The sequence below is a fragment of the Felis catus genome, chromosome C1 (assembly GCF_018350175.1).
Source record: "Felis catus isolate Fca126 chromosome C1, F.catus_Fca126_mat1.0, whole genome shotgun sequence".
Taxonomy (NCBI): Eukaryota; Metazoa; Chordata; class Mammalia; order Carnivora; family Felidae; genus Felis; species Felis catus.
This window is the reverse complement of record NC_058375.1, coordinates 27,908,439-27,925,916: the sequence shown is the minus strand read 5'-3', so window position 1 is coordinate 27,925,916 and position 17,478 is coordinate 27,908,439. Positions and strand designations below refer to the sequence as shown.

Sequence of the window (17,478 nt, the reverse complement as noted above, 5' to 3'; positions counted from 1 at the left end):
TGTCTGTCTGTCTGTCTGTCTGGTCTGCACGTGTGTGCGTGCCGGTGTGTGTTTTCCTCGGATTGAGGGGCGCCAGTACCCCGCTCAGAGCCTGTGTCTTGGCTGCATTGCCTTTAATCTAATGATCCTCCTCTGCTGGGTCTTGGGAAGGACAGAGGTTCTGGCCACCTCTTACCTCTCACGGGTGCTCCGGGAGGGGGCGGCGCGCCTGGTGCCGAGGGACCCACTCCGGACGCCACAGCCCGCCCTGTGCGTGTCTGCGGGCACAGCCCGCCCCTCTCGCGTGCACCCTCGCAAAATCCAAGGCCGACCTGGAGGAGCTCCAGCCCTCGCCTGCCCGTCAGGTCTGGCCCTGACACCAGCTGCAGAGGCAGGGAGCCAGGGAGCCAGGGAGCTGGAGGCCTCTGCTCTGGCAGAACGGAGCGCTCCCAGGGGAGGAAGCGGGGAGAAGTGTTTGCAAGGCAGCTGGAGTGACGAGTTCACCCTGCTTTGGAGAGAAGGCAAGGGTTGGAACCTGAAATCCCCTTTTGGGGTTATATGAGGTCTGCTGTGGGTTCTCTCTCCTTCCTCCTTTCTTTTTGGGTAAGCAAGTCGCACACCAAGTTCCTAGAAAAGGAGAAAAACACTGGTAGCCCGAAGGGTCATAACTGAAGAGTGACTCACGCAGAGCAGATCCTGCTGACGCAGAGCTGCCTCCCTTCGCTCCCGCTGCCCTCGCCCCCTCCTGCCAGGACGAGCCTGGGGGGTCTGGGGGCTCCCAGGGATGTGGGCGCCTCCCGCCGACTTGGGTGGTGGGGGCAGGGCAGGGGAGCATGGCCAAGCTTCGGGAGGTCTCGGAGCTGACCGTGTGGCTTCCCGTGGGACAGACTCCAGACCCTCGGCAGCGTAGGCCGGCTCGGCCCTGCTGCCCGCCGCACAAGGTGTCCTCAGGCCCCACCAGCCTGGCCCATGCAGGGGACATCGAGGCCCGCGGCACAGTCACTGGGAAGCACAGCCTGCACTGCGCTCCGGGGCCTGTGGTCGCAGTGTGGCTCCCCTCGCCTGCCGCCTCAGATGGGGTCTTTCCCGGGGTCTCCCATGACCAGTCCCTGCCAGGCGTGCCCACCATCTGAGGAGGAAAGGATAATCCGAGCTGGCAGCTAGCACTCAGATACTAGTCACCACGCCCGGGGCCTCATGCTTTCCCTGGGACTGTCTTCTTGTCACATCCTAACAGGGTCCTGGGAAGCGGGTGCTAATATTCTGTTTGACAGATGAGGAAACTGAGGTTTGCTTCATCAGAGATTAAATAACGTGCCCAAGGTCTCACAGCCAGGAAATGGCCAAGCTGGGACTGGAAGTGGGGAATCTAACTCCCCAGCCCACCAGACGCTGCCCTGAGCGGTCCCCTCCCAGGGCCTCGCGCCTGAGAGATCCCCTGCAGGATGCGTTTCCAGCTGCCATCTGAGCAGAGGGGAAGAACGCAGTGCTTCCTCTCCGTGGGGGCCTTGCCGAAGCGCAGCCCCACGTTCAGGGCAGTGACGTGGGCGGTCCAGAGCTGGAGCAGTCCGCTTCTTGACGTGGTGTCCTGGGCCAGACCCTTGGCCCGCACGCTCAGGCTCTAGCCGCCCCTGGGAGCCACCAGGCAGATTTCTGTGGCATCTGACAGGGCAGGCCTGTATGCAGAGCAAGAGTCGGAGGTTTCTGTTTGGAATGCAGAGGACAGACTAACCTTTGTTTTGTACCAAGCCCTCTGCCAGCAGAATTCCCCGAGATAGCCGAAGGGCCCGCACAGCCTCTTGGTCACAGCTCCCGGGGAATTCCGTGCTCGGGCCCGCACAGCCCATACCTCTGAGCCGACCCACTCTTCACCCTTGAGACTCATCTGGCAGCCTGAGGACCCCTCGGGGCTGCCCTTCCTGCCATCCTCCAGCTTCTCCGCCTAGCCACCGACTTGGAGCCCTCTGTGGAGGGCGAGGCGCCCTGCCTCACTGGCCCTCCCCTGCCTACCTGCCCACCCCCACCCCCACAGCCAAGGTGTGGAGTAAGGCGTCCTCCCTGGGCCACTTGCTTTTGTGCACATTGCGAGCTTCATGAAAGGATCAGAGCCCTAAGCTCCTCTCACTCATGATTCTCAGATAGGGGGTTCTGTGGTCTTCTAGGTCAGAGGAGGGTCTGAAGCACAAGACAAGGGGTGAGTTAGCTTTGATGGAACTGAAGGGAAATTCAGGGGCAGGGCACTGGTCAGGGACACATGGGTACCAACTGGCGTCAGTCCAGAGTACAGGCTCTGGAGCCAGACAGACCAAGGCTTGGATCCTGCTCTCTAGCCGTGTGACCCTGGGCCAGCCCCTTTATTACTCTGTGCCTGAACTGCATCATCTGTGAAAATGGGACAGAGAGGAAGTCTCCCTCGTAGGCTTTTATGAGGGGTGACTGCAAACAGTCCACAGCAGACACGCAAGCCAGGGCCTGCACCTGCTGAGTACTCCACAAGCATTAGTTTTAGTACTGCCTATGATGCTGATTGACAATGACAAGGGTGATGACCAAAGGGATCAGCAAAAGGGAACAAAGCCGGCACCATGGTGGATTCCAGAGCCCTGCTGGACTTACTTTCCTTTGTGTATAAATGAGGGAGCTGAACTAAACCTCTGGTCATTCCAAACCAGATGTCACGTGAGCTTGTTTTGGGAAATCTCTGAAATTGTTCCGAGTCCTAAACTGTAGCCCCCAGGCTCAGCCGGGACAGTGGTTCCCGGGAGCACTTCTGGAGCACTCACCTGGTCAGAGCAACTCATTCCTCTGATCTCAGATGCCCAGGGGACAGCTCAGGTGGTGACAACCAAGGGCAACTGGCTGGTGTCAGCACCCACGATGGCACTGCTCACACAGCCGTAGGAAGGCGGTGGGGGCCAGGGGAGCAGAAGAAGATGTGGGTGTGATTCCTTTGTTCCCTGGATGAGAGGTGGGGCAGCCGGGCGCCCGCGGGTACAGACACGGAGGTTTGTTCATTCTCTGCCCCTCTCTCCCAGGACTCATCGGATAACCATCACCAACTTCTGCCTCGGGAAGCATCTTGTGAGCGAGGGGGACCTGCTGAAGGACCAGCGGGGGAGCCCCGCCTACATCAGCCCAGATGTGCTCAGCGGTACGTGCGGTGTGCCAGGCAGCGGGCCCCGAGGCCCCCACCCAGCCGGGGTGTGCAGCAGTTGGTTCCTTCAGCCGGGCGGGTCTGTGGGCAGGCCTGCGCTAGGTGCGCTAGGTGCGCTAGGTGCGCTAGGTGCCGGGGCTTCGGTGGCGGTCCAGACCAGTACTGTCCCTCTGTGTGCAAAACTTGGGGCCTTATGAGAGAGGAAGATGGTGACCCTCACACCGGTGCCTGGTTAATTACTCTCTGAGATCAGTGCTTGGAAGGAATGAAACATATTTCTGTGAGTGTGAACAATGGGTACTTGAAGGACTTTCCTGAGGAAGTGACATTGGAGCTGTGATTGGAAGGATACAGAAGCACTTGAGGGGGTGTGACTGGGCAGAGGCGCACAGAGCAAAGCTAGAGGGCCGTGTGGCTGCTGCTCCGAGAGGGAGGGGGGTGGGGCAGACCAGCAGGGCCTGAGCGAGAACATCATCCCCTATTTCTTTTTTAAATTTTTTTTTTCAACGTTTATTTATTTTTGGGACAGAGAGAGACAGAGCATGAACGGGGGAGGGGCAGAGAGAGAGGGAGACACAGAATCGGAAACAGGCTCCAGGCTCTGAGCCATCAGCCCAGAGCCTGACGCGGGGCTCGAACTCACGGACCGCGAGATCGTGACCTGGCTAAAGTCGGACGCTTAACCGACTGCGCCACCCAGGCGCCCCATCATCCCCTATTTCAAGTGTAAAAGGCAGCCACTGAGCAGGTCTTTACCCTGTGCCACCGTGAGTTTGCATTTCAAAGACATCTTTCCCTTTGTTCTGTCCCTGCCTTAGTTGGGTTGGCTCTTCATTTATTCCTTCCTTCTTTCCTTCCTTCCTTCCTTCCTTCCTTCCTTCCTTCCTTCCTTCCTTCCTTCCTTCCTTCCTTCCTTCCTTCCTTCCTTCCGCCCGTATTTACCAAGGGCCTATCCCATAGAAGGCCCTGTTCTAGACACTTCAGATACAACATTGAACAGGCAGACAGACATCCCTGCTGCCACGGATGGTGAGCTGACTTTCTGATGGGGCTGAGACAGATAACACACAAAATGAAAAAGCCAGCTGTGTACTGACTGCCTCCTGATCGTATTGCTAAGCGCTAGGCGCTATGCCGAGCACACGACACGCATTATCTGTTTAGAGCCACACAGCTACCCCGTGAGGCAAATATTCCAAGTCCTTTTTTTACAGATGAGCAAAGGCTAGGAGAGATCAAATCTCTTGCCCAAAATCAGAGCTAATGGTAAACGGGAGAACTGAGGCTCCAGCCCGGGGCCGCCTCCTGCCCAAGCCCATGTCCGACTGGGCTTTCTTTCCTTTCCCCTGCGTCCTTTGCCACATCGCGTCTCTGAACCTTAGGGAACCAAGGGCTCCACATCAGTTCCCATCCATTCCACACGGAGCTTCCGAGGTTGCCTCCGGGGCCGTCATGCCCGGCTCGCACTCACGTACCCCTCCTCGCGGTAACAGGGCTGCCCCTTCCCAGGCCATCACGTCCTTGCGGGGAGCAGGCTGCCGTAACCCGCCAGAGCATTTGCAACACCTTGGAGGCCTCCCCCAGCTGAGGCCTCTGCTGCAATGCCAGGCCCCTCCCGGGCAGCGCTGCCACTCTCCAGGACCTCGGGCTTTGGGTTGGAGTCACTGTGGCCCTGCTAGAGGGATCCAGGCACCACAGGTGCACCCCAAATCCCTGGGGACCGGCCCAGCCCAGACTCCCTCCTTGAGACTCCCCAGCTCATCCCTGTGGGTGGCAGAGCCAGGACGATGAATCGGGCCTGTGACGTGGGGCCTGTGACTGTGTGGGCTGGGGGCAGAAGGGGCCCCCAGAAGGGGCAAGAGGCCCTCGGCCAGGCCTGCTCAGCGATGCCAGGCTAGCGTGTGCAGATACTGCCTGTAGCTGCTGATGGCCTGTCTCTGGCCCTTCCGGATTCATGCCAGTCTTGGAGGATAAAACAGGAGCCCAGTGCTTCAGAGAGAGCCCTGGACCAGAGACCAGAGACCCGGCTTTCAGCCCCCTTCTCCTCGTGGGTTGAAAGCAGAACGCATCACCGCCTCCCCTCCCCGTGTGGTTAAGAGGATGGAGCAGGAAGATTAGTTACTTACATGTCCTGCCCTCTGGGCTCAGAGCCGAGGTCAAGGTCGGCCACTTCTCTTCTGTGTGCACAAGATCACCCAGGCTGCTCTTCGGCAGGGCCAGGGTGACACAGCCTTGGAGAAAGCGTGGCAGAGGCTCATCCCCACAAAACTGCCTGCGGCACCAGCCAGGGCAAAGAGACGCTCACTCCCCAGGTGGCCCTGTGAGGCCGGCTTCCTGTCCCATTTTGCAGACGAAGGAACAGACTAGATGAAGGAGGCCCGTGGAACAACACTTGTGTGCACAGGTGCCATAGACGCCCATTGGTTAAGCTGCTTGACCCTCAGCGGGCCTGGAGAGACCTTCAGAACCAGTATCTCCTATCCCAAAGGTGTCTGTGGCCACCCAGGCAACTTCAGGACCATCCAGGGATCCTGGATGTCCAGGAGCTGCCTGGTACCCAGGAGGTGACACTGAGGCGCCTGGCAGCATTTCTTCCATGCCCTTGGGGGGCTGAGTCACATTCTGGGGTCTGGGCTGCCGCCGAGTCAGCTGCTGTGCCAGACAGAATGCTGTCCAAGGACCAGGCGGGCGGGGAACTTTGAAAGGCCTCGGTTCTGTTTTGTTTGCGGGAACAGGTCAGGCAGTGACTGGCACGGGAGGAGCTTGAGCACAGGTGGGTGCGTGGATGGCTTGCCCCGAAAGAGGGAGGAGGAGGGCTTCTGTGGCCGGTCGTGTGGCCTTGGACAAGTGACATCCCCGTGCCTCGTTCTGGAAAAATAGAGACAATATCTAACTCATGGAGTTTGATGGAGACATAATGAAATAAAAGCGTCTCTTCCAATGCTGTTACAACGTGGATGCTCAGTTAAATGTCTGCTCCCTTCTATTTTGCAGGGACGGAAACTAGCACAGAGTTAACTAGATATTCATTCCTTTAGCAAAATATTTGGGTCCGTGCTAGGCACCGGGGCTCAGCGGTGAGCCAAGCAGAGAGGCGTCTGCATCTGAGAACTTACCTCCTTCTAGTGGGGAAGATGAGGGAGGGGATCCTTACAGATTGGGCTAAGTGCTTTGGGGTGAGGGGATAGTGATTGGGGTGGGATGGCTAAACTGGTCCCGAACCAGGTAGCTCTTTGTTCTACACACACTACCGGCCACCTGCTCTGTGAGCTGCTTTGCTGGGCGCTGGGGCCACAGACCCAGGCCCAGCCCCCAGGAGCTCGCAGCCTGGCAGAGCAGGGCCGGTGTGCAGGTGGGTGGCCTTCGCAAGGCCCAATGTAATCCCTTCTCTTCCGGGAGTCACTCCAAGGTGGGGCATCAGCCTGCGTGGAGGTAGAGGGGGAGAGTGACAAGGTAGAGGGGTCCCATGGGTGGGATTTCAGGCAGGTGGCTGGTAGGCTGAGGGAATCCCAGCACTTAGCTCTTCCCCTGCTATGGGCTGAGCGTGTGCGTGTCCATGTGCCCCACAGGCCGGCCGTACCGGGGCAAGCCAAGCGACATGTGGGCCCTGGGCGTGGTGCTCTTCACCATGCTTTACGGCCAGTTCCCCTTCTACGACAGCATCCCACAGGAGCTCTTCCGCAAGATCAAGGCCGCCGAGTACACCATCCCTGAGTGAGTCCTGCTCCCTGGGGAGGGGAGGGAGGCCCAGCCCTCAGGCTTGAGGGACGGGAACAACAAAGTGAGACTTGGAGTCGTGGGTCACAGAGACCCAGCACCAGCCTGCACCGCCTGAGCCCTCTCCCTCTGCCACATCAGGGACGGGCGGGTTTCTGAGAACACCGTGTGTCTCATCCGGAAACTGCTGGTCCTTGACCCCCAGCAGCGCCTCGCCGCGGCCGATGTCCTGGAGGCCCTCAGTGCCATCATCGCATCGTGGTAAGCGGGCAGGTGCTGGGCCAGGTGGAAGGCTGGGTTCTGCCCGGCCTTAGGCACTGCCCATCCCTTTCGGAAAAGCAGCCTGAGGTTGAGCCTGCTTCTCTGCCAGACAGAGTCAGGTTTCCAGATTTTCCCCATGGGCAAGATTGGAAGTGTGCCGGCAGAACTCAGGGTCGAGCATCTCCTGCATGCCCGTTAATACCAACTGTGGGATTGGCATTATCTGACAGCCTGTGACGTAGAGATGTTCCCCCATTATTGGATGAGAAAACTGAGGCTTGGGAACAGGTCATTCATGTCAAGAACTTGCTGAGCTGTGATCCCCCCAGGTCTGTCTCAGAGCAGTGGGGACCTGGCCTTTCTGGGCTCCGGCCAGCGGGCCTGGGGAGCAGGGGCCAGGGCTGCCCGCGGCCAGCCCGACTCGTCTGTCCCCTGCAGGCAGTCCTTGTCATCTCTGAGCGGGCCTTTGCAAGTGGTTCCTGACATCGACGACCAGATGAGCAATGCAGACAGCTCCCAGGAGGTGAGTCGTGAAGGCCAGATGGGCCATTACCCAGTCCCAAGGGACCAGCGTCCCGGGAGGACAGGCATGGCCGGGGCAGAGATGGCAGCTCCCGGCAGGCCACAAGGCCTCCGTGGCCTCAGCCTCATCCTTTGACGTAGGAAAAGGACACTTAGGTCCTCGGTCTGAGCTGCCTGGGGCCTGCCTTGCATCCGGCTCGGTTGGCAGCCGTGCAAGAGCGCCGTGGGGCAGTGGAGGTGGGGGCCCCGCCTGGCCCTCTCTCAGCTTCCTCTTGCTGCCCAAGCCCTGGCCCTGCTGTGTGCTGGCCCTTTAAACAGCCACATTTCTCTGCCTCTGACTCACAGAGTCTCTCTCTCTCTCAGCCTTTCTGCTCTTCCCTTTCCAGATGATTCATTTTCTCCCAGTTTTCTCTCATTTCCTGCTCCCTGCACTGGAGAAAGTGCCGGGCCTGGGGTGGGGACAGAAACCAGGGCCCTAGACAGCCGCTGGCAGGTGATCTTAGGGTGCCCCCTGGAGGGCAGGGCTCGGTGAGCCCTGGGAGGGCTGCCCTAAGGCCCCTCCCCGCCCCCCCCCCCCCCCCCCCACTGCAGGAGGAGCCTCCTGGGACAGCACGGGAGCCCACTGACCCTTGAGGAGAGAGTCGCAGGCCCTGCCCCGCCTAGGTGCCACCGCCCCCAGTGCATTCCAGTGGGTCGTCCCCACAGGCCCGGGCGGCCCGTGTCCTTATCCTCCTTTCACGAAAGAGGAAACTGAGGTTCAGAGAGGTGAACTAATCTTCCCAGTCACACAGCTCAGAAGTAGTGGAGCTGAGACTTGACCCCAAGTTCCAGTCCAGAGCCCTGCCCTCCCCGTGTGATGACCAGCATGGGGACGGACCACTTCGGTTTGCTACCGTCTGCCTGGGTGCTCCAGGCTCACCCAGGTGGTGAGCCCCCAGCCCCAGACCCCTCTTAGCACTTGACTTGTATGGGCCCCCCACCCCCCTGGCCTCTCGAGACCGCCTCTGAGGGGGGACTTCTGCCCCTCTTCACAGCTGAGGAAGGTAATGCGACCTCTCCCAAGGTCAGTGGGTTAGGATCGGGGTGGGGGTGGGGGGGAATCCGGCTCACACCCCAGCCCTGTGCTTCAGCTGGGGCGACCCCCAGGACGGCCAGCAGGCTAGGTCCAGGCTGGGTGGAGGGCTTCGGGGACCCAAACTGCGGGCCACCTGGCCAGATGCAGTCCAAGGGGCTGCTGCCTGGGGAGGGCAGCCTCTGGAGCCGAGTCACCTAACACAGGCTCCCTGCTCTTCTCTCCCCCTCCACCTCTCTCTCTCTCTCTCTCTCTCTCTCTCTCTCTCTCTCTCTCTCCAAAGGCGAAGGTGACCGAGGAGTGCTCCCAGTATGAGTTTGAGAACTACATGCGGCAGCAGCTGCTGCTGGCCGAGGAGAAGAGCTCCGTACACGAGGCCCGGAGCTGGGTGCCCAAGCGGCAGTTCGGCAGCGTGCCCCCCGTGCGGCGGCTGGGCCACGACGCGCAGCCCATGAACCCCTTGGACGCGGCCATCCTGGCGCAGCGCTACCTGCGCAAGTAGCCCCCTTGGGCAGGGCGCCAGCACCACCCGCCAACCTCTTCCCGGCCCCCCCCCCCCCCCGGCCCCCCGGCAGGCGGCCCGAACTCTCTCCCAGGCCGCGGCGGGGACGGGGCAGGGACAGCGCAGGTCACACAGGGGGTCAGCAGAGGTACCACGAAGCTACCTTGGGAATGATTGCTTGATTGTTTGGTTTTTTAATCTGAGAAGCCTAGATAACTAATCTGCTTTTAATCATGACGTTTTAATCTACCTCTGGCTCTTTAACCATGCTGTCTCTGGACTGAGTGAGAGGGAGGAGGAGGGAGCCCGCCCACCGCCCAGCGGCCCGGCCGGGGCGGCTGTCCCCCCACAGACAAATAAGCTGAAGGCGCAGCTCGCTGCTGGCTCCCAAAACGAACGCCCACTCCCCACCGCCCTCCCCGGCCGCCCCACCCCCAGTCTGTTTCCATCCCTCCCCTTCTGACCCCGGGCCCCTCAGTCCAAGCTTTGGAAAACCTTCACCTCATCTTAAGCAGAATTCAGATATATTTATTTTTGTACTGAAACCAACTTCTCTCCCATCTCTAGGTGGCTCCGCCCATGGCCACTCCCCGCCCCCCCCCTACCTGGCTGGACAGCAGGGAGTCCACCGCCCACAGATGGGCCCCCTCCTCATCCCCCAGGCTCAGAAGCCCCTTCTTGCCGGCCCCCCCACCTCCAGCCCACCGGTCCCTCCTGTTTCTGGTGATGGGGAGGCCTTTCTAGACTTGGTTCTCTTTCTCCCATCTCAGTAGCTTCTCTGAGGTGCTGTACACCCTCGCGTTAACCCTGGTTTCCTCCTGCACCCCTCACCGTGGTACCGAGGTGACGTTGACAGATGTGAAAGGGGTGCCTGGTGGGCGGGCGGGGAGGGGCGTGCCGGGCTGGCCGTGGACAGACGGGCCCTGCCCGCACGCCCTCTTGCTCCCCACACCCCTCTGTGTTCGCGGAGCGGTGGGGACATCTCCCCTCCTGTTCTTCCCCCATAACGGATGGGGTGTCTCTCCCAGCAGACCCCGGCCAGGCCCCTTCATGTGGGCCGTGGGGCTTGTGGGGAGAGCTGCAGGGCCTGGGGGGTCTGCCTGGCTCGAGAACAGGCCTGTCGCCCTTTTTGAGCCGAGATTTTGAAGTGGATGCCCGTCTTGCCAGAACACTGTTCTCACCAGAATGCCCTTCCCTCCCGCTCTCCCTCACTGGACTTGGCCTTGCCCAGGGCCAAGCAAAGACCCCTCCTCTGGCCTACCCCCTCCAGGCACCCCCGGGAAGGCTGAGTGTGCACTTCCAGGCAGCCCTGGGCCCCTCAGGTCCTTCCTGTCTGTTCTCGTTCCCCAATGGGGAGGTGACCGCGGCCTGTGTGACCTTGTTTCCCAGAGTGTGAGCCGCCCCCCCCCCCCAAAAGCTGACTCACTGTGAGTGACTTGGGCAAGTTCCCAAACCTCCTTGTGCCTCAGTTTCCCCATCTGGAAAAAATGGGGCCACCTCTTGCCAGCAGTAGCAGGGCCGCCCATGCCCCTTCCTCCCCATGCCCCCATCCCAGCACTTGGGCGCCTCATGCCTCTGCCTCAGTGGGTCTGTGGGAGCCCGCCTGAGCCCAGCACTTACTCCCCCTGAGCACGAAGCCCTGCCTCTATCGGCTGGCCAGCGGCTGAGAGCCAGGGCGTTGTGCTGCAGGGGCAGGGGATGTCCTCTTTTCTATATTTATTTCAAAAAGTCTCCCAAGGGAGCAGAAATGCAGTCTGGCCTAGGGCTCCCAGCCCCTGGGACTGTCCTCCTGTGAGGGTCTCAGCCGGGCCCCTGCCCAGACCCTCCGGGCCTTCTGGCCACGTGTCGGCTCTCCCCTCCTCTTCAAAGCAATACCCTCCGGGTCTGCAGGGCCTTATCAGACCGGCCGGGCCTCCGGGTCAGCCCACGTGTCTGATTGGGTTTGTGTCAAAGCAAACGGGAGGAGGCTGGGCCGGCCCTCACTGGGCATCACACAAGGGGAGGTCCTGTCGTAAAGACAGAAAACAAAACAGAAAAAGTCACAAAAAAGTTTGTATAAAGACATATTTTTGTACTACACGGGGACTCTTCCTGCATGTCAGCAATAAAACTTCCTGACCTGGAGCCGGTGTGGCCTGTACTGTCTGCTGTTCTTGCCCTTCTCACCTGTGTGTCTGTGCTCCCCGCCCCCCTCCCCCCCCCCCCCCCAGCCAGGCAGCGCGGGCTTCCTGCAGCTCCGCCCCCCCCCAACCCAGGACAGCACCCCTACCCCCAGTCGCCCAACCAGCGCCACCGCCTGGATGGGGGACCGGAACTCCCCAGGCGGTCTGCGACCCACTAGTGCGCACCCCCACCGAGTGCCCCGGGGGGCTCTCCCTGCTTGGCCTGCTCAGGACCGGTGCAGGCAGGAGGCAGCCCGGAGCGGCCGCGGCTCACAGAGTAGTGATGTGGGAGCGACCACCTGGGGTCGGGGGGACCTGGCCAGCCAGACTGCCCATGCGCCCACAGGCCCGTCCAGGGCAACTGGGGTAAGAAGGGCCAGGCAGGCCTTTTCCTGCACTGCCCTCCCCCCTCGCTCCCTTCCATAGGAAGCCACGGGGCTTCCTTCCTTCCTTTCTTCTTTCCTTCCTTCCTTTGTCTGAATTTAGACTTTGCGGATGGAGCACGGAGCGGTGACGCTGGAGGTAGGCCGGCCCCTCCCTCGGCACACCACAGTGCCCCGGAAGACGCATTTCTATGTTGGGGAACCCGCACACAAGAGGAGCAGAGCTCCACGCCGAGGAGCCCCCTCCCAGTCAAGCACCCTCAGGCAAGAGTGAGAAGGCCCTGGGTCTCTACAGGTACTCAGAGCCGCCTCCAGCCCCTCGCCCCTACCCTCCACCACGCCCACCCGGCAGCCAAGTGGCCCCCACCTCCCTGGTCACTGCCAAGTCTACACACATTTCCCCCGTCTCACCTGACCCATAACTTGGCTGTCGAGCTGTCCGGATGCTCGGCCAGAAGGCACGCCCGCCCCCAGCGCGCCACTGCCGCACTCTGGCCCTGCCGGCGGCCGCGCCTGGGCCTCGTCCCCACGTCCGCCTCCTTTCTGTCCCCCCACCTGATCAGCCTCAGTTCCGTGAACAGGTGTCTCCTGCGCACACGCATGGATCAGGCTTTCCACTCACCGACACAGGCAGGGACTCTGTTTTGCTGACTAGCGTGTCCCCCGCACCTAGAACTGGCTTGGCGTGCAGCTCGCGCACCAGAACTGTTGGTTCGTTGATCTAAACTTATCAGATGGCTCCTCCGTTTTTATTGTGAGCCCTGGAAGCCACAGAAGGGGAAGGTACCAGAAAGGTGGGGGGGGGGGGGTGGCGATCAACAGCCTCCTCTGCTCCTGAGAAGTCCGACAAGAACTGAGAAGTTTCTATCAGCTTTAGCTACCTCGCGGTCTCCAGCTATCAGGGAAGGCAGACTGGAGCTGCCCAGCTCTCTGAGGCGGGGGAAGGAGGGAATGGAGTCTCGGCTCAGTTGCTCAGGTTCCAAAACCAGCCTTGCCTTGACTTCTTGCCCCTCCCGCAGTCCTAACCCACTGCTAATCCTGTCACCAGCCAGGCAGAATCTGACCACTTCTCCCAGCCCCTCCTGTTGCTTCCTGCTCTCCCCGCTCCCACCCTGCCCCTACAACAGCCCAAGGGCCACACGGCAGCCAGAATGAGCCTTTGGGAAGTCCGATTTTGTCCCCCTCCTGCTGACACCTCTGATGGCTTCCATCCCATGCAGGATAACACCCAGATGTCTGTCTGTGTCTTAGCTCCACACCACAGGGCTCTACGCCTGGCCTCCCTCTAACTTGTGGGCCCCCCACCCCTCCTCACTCCCTGTGCCAGCCACACTGGGCTCCTTGCTGATCCCAAAGGACGGTTCCACCTCAGGGCCTTTGTATAGGCTATTACTTCTGGAAGCCTCTTGCCCCAGATACTTACATGGCCCCTTCCCTGGCTTCCCTCTGCTCAAAATGTCACCTCCTCAGAGAGGCTGTTCCTGAACATGTGGCCTTCTCTAACCCCTCACCCTGCTCTGTGTTTCTCCACTGGGCTTATCACAGCCTCCTATCAGATCCTATATCGGATTATTAGTTATATCTGTCTTCCCTCCTCAAACGCTGAGCTCCATGAGGGCAGGACTCCTTGCTGTGCATCTGTGTGGGGGCGAGGGAGTTGGGGGGAGCTTATCAGAATGACAGGGGTGCTGCTGGCATTTGGGGGGGATGCGGAGACAGCCCCACAAGGCAGGCAGATTCCACATCCTGCACATGAGTGAAAAGTTGTTTACAATGACCAGAGCCAAGAATCTAACTCCCTCTTATACATAAACACAAAGGACTGGCAGACACATAACATACACTGAATCTTCTGGGAACGCAACCCCTGTGTAAAAGTGGAGGAAATCGGTACTCGGTCTTGTTCAGAACTTTACCAAGAGCCCTTCACCGTTTCCGTGACACCACCGCAATGTCCCAGTGCCTCAGAGCTGTCACCTGCCCGGCAACTGACCCTGTCACAAACACAGATCATTACCTTTCGTTTATATTACGTTGTATTTTTAATTAGATGTGGAGGTGGGTATATTAGCCATAAGTTTCGTTTCAGGGGCATAAAAGCAGCAACATAAAATATGGTGAAAAGGCGGCTTTGGGCCTGACTGGGTGGAGAACCGTGACCTAAAACCGCCCCCCATGGAAGGCTGGTTGGGAGCTTGGGCTCCGAAGTTCACGTCCAGACCCCACCCCTGACAGCCACATGACCACACACACGTGCTTGACCTGAGCCTCACTTTCCTCCTCTGTACAATGGGAATCATGCTACAAACTACACACGGTTACCGGGGGATCTGGAGGTGAACGTGCACATAGCACTTCGCCAAGTACCAGCTACCGGGAGGGCACTCGTACCCATACCTGTTACTGTTCATTGTGCAAACTCCACTGTGCCCTCTGCCCAGCAGCTGTCCCGGGGCTAAAGGGTGTTCAGAGGGCTGGGCAGGTTTGAGGAAGCCATCGGTTGGTCACCTTCTCTCTTCCGTCTGAGACCTAATCAGCTCCTGAACCCCTCAGTGGGGAGGCCCCAGTGTCAGGAATAGAGCTGCTGAGGCCAATCCCCAGCTCGGCCACTGGGGAAGGGGGCAGGGTCGTGTCTCGCGTGGGCCTTTGAAAACGCCAGCCCCCCTGAGATCCCTCCCAGAGGTCTGTTTCTCTCAGTCCCCTGACCTCCCATCAAGACCTGTCTTGGGGCGCCTGGGTGGCTCGGTCAGTTAAGCATCCGACTCTCGATTTCAGTCGGCTCAGGTTATGATCTCACAGATCCGGGAACTCGAGCCCCGTGTCAGGCTCTGTGCTAACAGTGAGGAGCCTGCAAGGGATTCTCTCTCTCCCCCTCTCTCTGCCCCTTCTGTGTGCACACACGTGCCCTCTCTTTCTCTCTCAAAATAAACATGAAAAAAAAAAAGACCTGTCTTTCCTGTGTTTCATCTTAGGATCACTGTGCCTCCCAAGGTGACAAATTTCAAGTGTCACAGGCTGACAGGAAAGCGGAGAGGCAGCCCGCAAGCGGGCAGGGGGGCAGGCCTCGGGTCAGAGGCCGGCAGACAGGGCGGAAAGTCAGGTGGACCGACGGGAGGCACGCCAGGCCGTGATACATGCGCAGAGACCCGGGCAGCACAACAGGAAAGCAGGCGGCTGGGCAGACCCGCGGCCAGGCTGGCGGGCAGCGCGAGGCAGGCCGAAAAGCAGATAGGCAGGTGGCCAGGAGGGCTTGAGGGCTGTGGGGATGGATGGCCTTTGGGCACATCCCCCGGGGCCGCCCCGAGCAGCCCTCAGCCGCTTTTGAACCTTTCCAGGGCCAGGCTGCTGCTTCTCCCACCCAGCCGAGCCTGGCCACACGCAACCCCCGCCTCGGGAAGGCGGCGCTCTGGGCCCAGGAACCGGCTCGACCCTCACTCTGCTCCAAGCCTGGCCGCCTGCTTCCCCAGGGCCGAGTCACGCCTGACCCACTCCAAACACACAAGTCACACACCAGTCCAGCTACAGACACCTGTGTCTGCAGGGAGCAATCCCCAGAGGTCCGCATAGCACGCTCACGGCTTAACACGAGCGTATCCCGATCCGATGCCGCCCTCATAGGTCCGGCGGGGGGGGGGGGGGGGGGGGGGTTGGCACGCACGTGGAGCCCCACGAAGACCCAGGTGCAAAGGGAGGCACAATCGGAGGCACAGCATCCTCAAGGGGGGTCGCGGAAGCACCGCCGCAGCACGCGCCACTGTTCGCTCGGGTGGGAGGCATTCCGCAGCTCGCTGCGCCCGTGGAAACCCACCGGTACCACAGCCAGTGGCTAGATTCTGGCCTCACCCTCGCCTCTCCGCTCAGTGTGGCACGGCCGCCCCTGTCCTCGCCCCGGCCGACTCCTCCTCCCACCTCACCCGTCTCTCACCGACTCCTCCACGAGAGCCCTCGAGGTTGCGGCATCCGAGCTCAGGCTCAGGCTTCGGCGGCTTACTCTTCCCTCCCGGCCCCAGAGGTGATCCCACCCGCTCCCGGAGTGTCCAGTCCATCTTAGGTGTTGAGGGCCCTCAACTGCGCGTCCCGCCCAGACCCCTGGCGGCTTCCCCCGTCTGCCACCTCCCCTGGGTATGTGGGGGACATCGCGTATCTAACAATCTAGCCTGAAGCTCTGCCCCCAAACCTGCTCCGCACAGAAGCGCCCTCAGGTGTTCAGGCCCAACATCAAGCCGTCCGTCCCCCCACATTTTCCCTCACGTCCACGTCCAAGGCGGGAATTGTTGAAAGCCTTCCGAAGACCAAAGACCGCTTGAAGGTGATGCCCTCACCTCCTCCAGGGGGACTTCCGAGCCAAGCCCCGGGGCGCTGTTTGATCAGATGGCCGCAGTCGCTCACTGCTCTCCCTGTCGTGGCCCATGCTACACTGAGCGCCCACGGGGGTCTCTCCAAAGTACATCAGGAGCCGTGACGCTCCCCTGAGACTCTCAGGGTTCCCCACCACACTGACGGTAAAGTCCAAGCACCCTCCACTACACCCCAAGACACTCCTGCCTCAGAGCTGGCCCCCACTCCTGCCCGGACACTCTCCCCCCCCACCCCAAGATCCCACAGTGGCAGGATTCAGGCCTCGCCTCCAGTGCCCTCCAGGTGTTCTCCACCACCCTCTGAGCCTTAACACCCAGGCTACCTTTATCATGTAATGTCTGTAATGTCCTTTCCATGAGGGCAGACATTTGTGCTCTGTTTATGGCCGAACCCCCATTACTAGGAGGTCCTGGGCAGATGCCCTCAGTTAGTATCTGCTGATGAGTGGCTGTATGGATTTATCCACAGCCCTACCCACACCCACACAAATGCTCAGAGACAACACGAAAATGGACGTGCACACATACAGATATGGGCAGAAATGCCTCCGCGCACATACGCAAAACACCCAGGAGTCCTTTCCCACCCCCATGGGGGCCAGTCTTCCCTTTCTCCATCTAGATCTGCCCTCTGCTTGAACCCAGGTTCAGGACTGGGAGTGGGGGGTCTCCAGCCTGGACAGAGAGGGGGGTCACTGGCCCACAGGCCTCAGGCCGAGCCTTCAGCTATGTCTGCAATTTCCTCTCCCCCTTCCTTCCCTCCTCCTCTCTGAGGCTCCCGCCAAGAAGGCCTCCCCCTCACCCCAAGCCCCAACACAGGAAGGGGGGCCCAGCAGGGGGGGCTGAGAGTCTGAGCAGGAAGAAGCCTCAGGCCGCACACGCGGATCACACAACACATGGTACCCTCGAGCCCTGCGCCCAGGCGGGCATGGATGCGGCCGCATCCCGCATCGGCAGGTTTATCCGGGAGGGAAACGCGTCACTTCGCTGCCGCCTGCTCTTGTGAAGGGCACAGGGGGCCAGAAGTTCCAGGCTGGGCTCTGCAAGGCCGGCCTGCGCCTGGCTCCCAGCCGGACTCCAACATTCATTAACCCTGTGTGACAAGATCTCTGCCAGCTGGACACACTCACCCAGCCTGGGCCCTGGGAGGAGGGCATTAGAGCCCCCTCCGTTGTAAGTTGAAAATCTGGGGGAGGACTGGAGAAAAGGAGCAACCTTCCCTGGGTGAGGGGGCCTCCTGGGAGGAAGAGCAAGGTGTAGAGGAGGGGTTAAGAGCCCGGGGCTCTAGAGGCAGAGAGCGGCGGATTCAAATCCTGACCTTTTGGTAAAATTATTCAACCACTCCGTGACTCAGTTTACCTATCTGCC

At 60.5% G+C, this 17,478-nt stretch overlaps 1 protein-coding gene across 3 annotated transcripts in view; it reads left to right on the top strand.

Annotated features, from left to right (window-relative positions):
- The window catches only part of STK40 (serine/threonine kinase 40), a 40,577-nt gene extending 29,246 nt beyond the window's left edge, over positions 1-11,331 (top strand). For all 3 annotated transcript variants that reach the window (XM_006934572.5, XM_006934571.4, XM_006934573.5), the window contains exons 7-11: positions 3,015-3,130; positions 6,703-6,847; positions 6,992-7,111; positions 7,550-7,634; positions 8,989-11,331. In XM_006934572.5, coding sequence (XP_006934634.1) covers positions 3,015-3,130; positions 6,703-6,847; positions 6,992-7,111; positions 7,550-7,634; positions 8,989-9,207 — 685 coding nt within the window. In that variant the 3' untranslated portion in view covers positions 9,208-11,331. The remainder of the gene's footprint in view (positions 1-3,014; positions 3,131-6,702; positions 6,848-6,991; positions 7,112-7,549; positions 7,635-8,988) is intronic.
- The last annotated feature ends 6,147 nt before the right edge of the window (positions 11,332-17,478 follow it).